Genomic DNA, 7,832 nt, shown 5'->3' on the forward strand with positions numbered 1-7,832 from the left:
AAGGCCCTGCTCTCCCCCCCGTCCCCCCCAAACACACACACACACACACCTTTGCAAGAAGCATCTCTGCACAACCTCTGGTCTCCACCTGGGATTCTAGTTATGGAATATGCACCCCAGTTATATGTGCACAACCGTATCCATGATGGAGGTGAGCAGGTACTGTCCCTTCACTCCTCTTCCCCCACCACCATCACCACTAAGATCCAGACTAAAAATGGAATGTCCTGATCACAGACAATCAAGTTTTATCACTGTTTGCCACAGAGCTGTCCACCAGGCTATTTACAGTGCAACACTCAACTCAAATGCAAGCCCAAACCACATATAGTGAACCAGTAAGGAACTTAGGACAGTTCAGTAATTGGTTGTGTGATACTTCCAGAGTATGAATTAAACTCTCATAATGAAGACCCTTTCCTCAATGATGGAGCTTTATCAACAAATACAACAGCATTAACATACGTGATTATAAAAACAGTTCTTTAAAGAAGGGTCAGGCATTTATCATCACACTGTTAACTCAAGGTTTGAGGGGTTTAATTATACATATTAAAGCCCAAACTTAGAAATTTACATGCATTCCAGATATAATAATTCAAATTTGGCTAGCACGAAGTACAGGAAGGATTTTGCACCTTGGATTCATAGGTTCACAGGTTCATAGGTTGTTACTAGGCTAATTATCCTTAGGGCCCTTACAAGCCTAGTCGTGCACCCCAAACCCATTTGGATCCTGAGTATCATGGACATCTATATGGAAGGGCATCTTAATAGGGAGGTAAATAAGGGATTTTCTTGGGGGGGGGTTAGTTAGGATAATACCTTTCTTCTTGATGGCCTCTGTCCATAAGGGACATGGGGGCCAGACCAGGGATAAGTTTACAATCTCCCATCCAGTTGCCAACATTTTGTTTGAATAGGGTCAGGGGTGAACTCTGATTTACTTGGATAGGGAACCTATTGCACAGCATGGGGATCGTTTGGGAAATATATCTGTCTCCCCAGTATGTTCTGTTTGTTGCAACTGAAGTTCAGATCCCTGGATCTAGTGTTTCTGGTGCTAATTGTTTTGCACATGTGCAGCAGCTCCATCAGGACTGGGGCTGAAGAAGCCCTGTAAACCAGCAAAGGTACCCTCTCAGCAACTTCTAGGAGGCTGAATACATAGACAGGGCCTTTAGGTGATCAGTGTAGGATAGGGTATTCATGCCCTTAATTCTTTTGGTGAGAAACCTTTGTGAGTATTTCAACTGTTGCAAGTGTCTGGTTAGGTGCATGCCAAAGGGGGCATTGTATTCAATGATAGGTCTGTATTCAATGATGGGGCTGATAAGGGCCAAGTAGAGTGGTACTGTAACTTCCTTGGACCTGGATGCTATACCCTTATCAGTTGGGCAACACAGAAAGATTTCCTTACTATTTTAGCTACATATTGATCAAAGGCCAGACTGCTTTTTACAAATGTTCCCAGATCCTTTACTAATGGCCGGACGCTTAGGGGTGTTTTATTGATGGAATAATTAACTTGGGTTGACAGTTTCCCAAAAAGCGTTGTAATGCATTTTTGGCACTGAGTTTTAGGCCATGGCTTTGGCACCAGTTATTTGTCTGTGCTAAACCCTCTTGCAAGATGTTGGTGTCTCAGACAGAATCTATGATGGCTCCCAATTTACAGTTAGATGTGAAGTTGGTGAGCCAGAGGCTTTGAACGTTAGCCTTTACTTCCAAGAAGTAGATCCAAAAAAGGAGTGGGCCCAGCACAGAGCCCTGGGATATTCCGCTGGTCTTACCCATTCTGACTTCTTGGGGTACTGTCTGTGAGCCATCCAGTGAGTTACATAGGGATTTATGCATAGCTCAGAAAGCTTGTCAACCGTGCCTGAGTGGTGCATTGTATTGAATGCCTTGGTCAAGTCAAGATACAGAATATCGACTGTTTTATCCTCATCCTTTGCCTCTCTTAAGAAGTCTACCAGGCTAAGTAGATATGACCTTCCCCTAACAAAGCCAAATTGAGATGGGTCCAGTGTCTGTAGGTTGCCAATGGCCTTGTTTATCATTTCTATGATAATTTATTCCATGGCATTGCTTATTAGGCTCATTAGACTGATAGGTCTGTCTGACCCACGGTGGTGGTGCTGCGGTAGCGTTGTCACCTCACAGTAAGACGCTGTCCGGTTCGATTGTCAGCTAGAGCATCTTCTGCGTGGAGACATGCGTGAATGGGCGTACCTTCATTGAAGGTTGTGCATCAGGGCTGGTAACTCGGCACGTAAAAATCAACTACCAATCATTAGTGGACCGGAGTTCAGCTGTGGCGACCCCTAACCAGGAAAAGCCGAAAGACACAACAACAACAACAACAAGACTGATAGGCCTGTAGCTCCCTACATCGGTTTATGGTTCACCCTTGTGGAAGGAAATGACTGTTTCAGTCCTCCATTCACTTGGAATGTCGCCTGTTTTGAGGCTGTAGTTGAAGAGTGTCTCAAGTGGTCCTGATAGGATGTATTTTAAACTGTTCAGGAGGAAACCAGGGATGTTTTCAGGAACAGTGAAGGTGGGGGTTCTTGACTTTACTGACTGCTTCCAGCACCTGGTCCTTGCTAACAGTTGGGGAAGTATGTTGAAGGGGATTTCACCTGGTGTAGTTGGTGGGAGTGGGAGAGTGAGGTTTGAGCTGAATTTATCAGACAGTAGATTTGCTATGTCACTCGATCAGTGAAAGTTGTCAAATTAGACACACTGATGTATAGTCTTTTTAATAGGTTCATAGGTGAGCACTAGGCTAATGGCCCTGGAGCCAATACAAGCCTAGCCTAAGAATATTCCCAGTCATCCTGTTGCCAGATGTTAGTTCTTTGTGCCCCTATCGAGCAAGGCTGTTGAAGTTCTACTCCTTGCTGAAAAAGGCCTTTTAATTATCCTTATTCTGTGAGGCTATCCTGACCTTGTAGCTGGCCTTTTTGGACTTAATTAGACCTCTTAGTTTCTTGTTTGGATGTATAAGAGAGCAGCTGCATTTAATGGAGTTGCTCTTCCTGATTTTGTACATTTTTTTTCTTTTATTATATATTATATACCCTGTTTAAGTGAGGATTCCATGTAGTGGGGTTTGTTTTGGGTTTACTTCACTTTTATAACTGTCTGCCAAGCTTATGACATGATTAAATCATTGTCAGGCGATGGCTTTTATTGATGATTTATAGAATTGTCCTTGTTTGTAGAATACAGGAATGTAGTAGAAAAAACACAAGTATACCCAGTGCGGAATGGCAGCATATACTCACAAAGTTCTTAAATAAACCAACGATATATGTAGTTAAAAACTTCTTCTTTATTCCAAAGGTAAAAACATAGGAAATGAGCGCTTTCGCGTATGCACCATACGCTTCATCAGATTTCATTATTTGCACAGAAAACTTAGTTTAAATACCTTGTGCCTTGTATCCAATTAGTGTAATTGCTCATTAATTAATAAAAACCTTCAAATTTAAAGCCATAGCTGACGTCACGAACAATGTTATGTACATATTGCATTTAAATAGCCTATCAAAATATAATATAATATAACATTTTAATCCTTTTAGAACTAATTCATTGTGCCATGGAACCTATATATAATAATCAGATCAAGAAATATATGAATGTAAACAGTTACCTCTTGTATATATAACCAAACTGATTCCTATAAAAAATAGTAATAATTGAATGTATGCCCCTAAAACTGCAGGTCAGACTGAAGCTAATGCATCATGTATTATTCATTCTATTTTATTAAAGTGCTATGTGCTAAGAACTCATAGATCTGAATATAAATATAAGTATAAAATTTTTTAATAAATATATCAATATTTAAAAGAAATAAATATATTAGAATTAATGTAAAAACATATAAAAAATGTATAAAAAATATATATAACAAAGACATATGAAAAAGAGGGTGTGAATGTGCATAATCAGATATAAAATATACAATATATAATGCATAATATATAATATATAATAAATGGCATATTATTTACAATTTCTCAAAACTGGTTTCAAAGGAACATACTGATTTAATCCTGGATAATAATGTGCTCTCATTTTTAGTATCCATTGTAGTTCCTTTTGTTCTAGTAAATTCACAGGATCACCCCCTCTGCTACTGTTATTAACAATTTGTAAAACCCTGAATTTGAAACTGTGTTGATCATACTGAATTATATGTTTTGCCAATGCATTAGCTTCATTACTTTTCTTAATATCGTATATATGGTTATAGATTCTTTTCTTGAATTCTCTTTTTGTGAGCCCTATATAAAATGCTGAACAATGTTCACATGTAGCTAAATAAATGTTACAGGTATCACACGATGCATAGAACTTGGGTGTAAATGAATAATTCATAGTTGGATGTATATGTTTGCACTTCTGTAATATACTTGCACATACTACAGTGTTTACATGCAAATGTGCCCATATTCAAGTTGGGCTCTATAACCATTGTTTCCTTCCTAGTATGTGCTTTACATAATAATCTCTTTAGATTCTTGCTGTTACGATACGTGAAACTAGGAATTTCACCTACTAGCTTTAACGTTCTGTCATCTACTGTTAACACTTGCCAATGATTGCCTATAATGTTTTTAATCATTCTGTTATCATTAGTGTATGTAGTAACGAAGTGAACTTTTTCTTGATATTTTAAAACTGATCTCTTATTACGACACTGATAACTTCTGTCTACTTCTAATGCATTCAAATTAACTGTCGTTCTAATTATTTGATTTCTAACTCCTTTAATCAATGTCTTATTATAGCCCCTCTGTAAGAACAAATCTTCCATCTTATCAGCTTGAAGTCTGAGATCAAGATTATCTTTACAAATCCTATTCAATCTAATAAACTGGCTTTTTACAATGCCATTGAAGACATATCTTGGATGCATGCTATCGAAGCTAAGCAATGCATTTTTCCAACATTTTTTTTCTATAAAGTGTGGATACAATTTTCCCATTACTGATTTTTAAATTTAAATCTAAAAAATTAACTTCTACAAAAGATGCCTCCATCGTGAACCTCAAAAAACTGGATGTGCTCTCTAAGTGTTTCAAAAAACTTTCAAATTGTTCTATTGTACCTTCCCATATAATTAAAATATCATCCACAAATCTAGTATATAATAATACTTTTTTGTATAGGTCATTGTTAAACAAATGTTCTCTTTCCCACAAATTCACCACTAGATTAGCGTATGTGTTCACGCAGGGTGTGTCCATGGCAACACCCCACTTCTGAAGATACATTTGTTCTGAGAATGAAAAAACATTGTTTGAAAGGACTAAATCCAGTAGCTGACAGATTAGAATAGTCTTGTTGCAACTTATCTCAGGATAAAACCGAAGTAATTCTCTTATGGATTGTATACCCTCATCATTGGGAATGCATGTAAATAAACTCTGTATGTCTAGTGTCACTAATAAATGAGTTCCTTGTTTTAGTTCCACTTCAAAATGGTCAAGTATTTCTAGTAATTGATGGCTATCCTTTAAAATTGTAGGGATTTTGTTCATAATGGGTCTCAAAATTTTTTCTAAATAGATGAAAATAGTCTGATGGGGGGTGAGGATTCATTCTTATGCATTTTTGGCAAAGCTTTTATATTGGGCATCTGGGGAGATTCAATAGTAAGAAAGTCATATAATTCCTTACTAATTTGATAACACATCAGCATATCATATAACTCTTCATTAATTCTCTTAATAATATTAAAATATTGCACATTAGAAATCTTAATGTATGTGTTTGTATCATCCAGCATTCTTAACATTAATGAAGCATATTCTTCAGTATTGAATATCACAAACCCTCCCCCTTTATCAGCAGGTCTAATTGTTATTGAGGGCTCATTAATTAGTTTCTGTAAAGATAGCCTTTCATTTGTATTCATGTTAAAAAACAAACATTTTCTAGTGCCATCATAAAAATATTTGTAAAAACTGTTTTCACATAGTTTTATAAAACATTCGATATGTGTAGGTAGAGGGGGAGAATAAAGACTTTTCTTTTTGAGACATATAGCTTCATCATCTTGATCTAAATTACACATCTTTTTATCATTGAATAACAATTTTAGTTCTAGCTTCCGACCAAAAATTCTTAAATCAATTATAATGTCCTGCAACCTACTTGCTTGCGAGGGAATAAATGACAGGCCTCTGTTAAGGAGGCTCACGTCAGACTCAGAAAGTACATAGCTGGACAAGTTAAAGAATAAAAATGACTCATTTACTGTCTTTGGTGTCTTCTCTGCTGGATATTCTCCTCTGAGAACTTCCGCTTGCGTTTGTCCCAGCTTCTGGACCGCTCTCTCGGTACTGTGGGTTTCCGTATGGAATACGGTAAAAAAGGAGGAGCGGTTGCATTGTTTTTCGGTATCGCCCCATTATGTAGAAAATTCGTTTTGTAGTTAACCTTATCTGCCTCTTGGTTAGGCATAGGAGTGGAGGCAGATATATGTGCTACTGTTTCAATCATCTCTGGCGGAGTAATAAATGCACTATCCGAAGTTCTACTGGAAGAATTATTGACTAAAACAGTAGTGCTAGATGTCAGTTCCTTGCCTATGAGCGTGGTGTCTGAAGGGTTCACCGTTCTCCCTCTGCTACTGGCTCTGACGTCATTATTCACGTTGCGTGGCCAAATGAATACGTTACCCTCTGCAAAATCGCGATGGTCCCGTTGCAGTTTCCGATGTTTAATTAACTGTAACTTATTACTGTATGATTCAATCTGTATATATAGATCTTCTAATCTTTTAATGCAAAATTCAGTATTAAAGGTATGGCGTATCTCTTGATTCAGTTTATTTACATTAGTTAATAGGTCTTGTTCCAGCGGCATAAAATGATCTATCAGTAGTTGCATGTATCTACGGCTCGTGTCAAGATTGATTTCTTGCCATTTCCTGAGTAATTCAGGTTGGCTTTCGCCGTATGTTGGCATGCACAAGACTCTCATGCCTCTAGGTATTATGTTAAAATGTAGCGAGGCTTCTAAATGTTTACGTTGCCAAACATACCTTTGCATTTTATATAGATCATTTTCTAATTGTTTGAGAAGGATGTTAAAGCGTTCAATGTCAGTAATATCTTGGTCATTGTTCCTTATTGTGGACTCTGTAATGAATGTTTTCTGAACAAACGCATAATAATGGAGAGTACCAAACAAGGGTAAAACTTGCTCAAAATGTCCAGAAACTGCCTTCTCATCTTACCACTATTTTAAGCTGAAGGAATATGCTATTTGTTCTCTAACTTGCTGATCTTTTTTTTTTTTCTTCCAGAAAAACTGGCAAAAGGATTTCCCCTTCCAACCATCGACAAAATCAAATTTGTCAGTCCTTCAATAAAGATAAATCAGGTGAGTATCATCTACTGCTTTTTTAGGCCATGGGCATATAACTTGAGGGATTGTGGGTAACATATTATAACTTAGATAATTGCTGAGTAAGAAGAGTTGCACACATACCCGAGTTAAACATCTGCATATTATATGCTGTATAGCTTTAGTATGTTAAAAATAAATACAAAACAGCATAGCGAATGAGATGCAAACGTGTTATGAAACTTTGGTATGCATTAATAAATGACCTCATTGCTATAATAAAGTTACAGTGCTGGGCACTGATGAAAATTTGTTTAGTTCACTGCATATCTTAGCAGCTCCTGCTGGTCTTTCTCTAAGCCCTGTATTTAACTTTCCTCCAGGCTAACCTCTGGTCCCATAGTCTAGCATGTTTTCCCCACTGAAGTGAGAGGGATGGGTTCCTGATACTTAGAATG

At 37.4% G+C, this 7,832-nt stretch overlaps 1 protein-coding gene across 3 annotated transcripts in view; it reads left to right on the top strand.

The window, feature by feature from the left end:
• LOC122817133 (bactericidal permeability-increasing protein-like) overlaps positions 1–7,832 on the top strand; it is a 388,416-nt gene that overhangs the window by 317,595 nt on the left and 62,989 nt on the right. For all 3 annotated transcript variants that reach the window (XM_044090325.1, XM_044090327.1, XM_044090326.1), the window contains one exon: positions 7,334–7,410. In XM_044090325.1, the coding sequence (XP_043946260.1) occupies positions 7,334–7,410 (77 nt within the window). The remainder of the gene's footprint in view (positions 1–7,333; positions 7,411–7,832) is intronic.

The sequence above is a fragment of the Protopterus annectens genome, chromosome 12.part0 (assembly GCF_019279795.1).
Source record: "Protopterus annectens isolate FY-2018-M chromosome 12.part0, PAN1.0, whole genome shotgun sequence".
Classification (NCBI taxonomy): Eukaryota; Metazoa; Chordata; order Ceratodontiformes; family Protopteridae; genus Protopterus; species Protopterus annectens.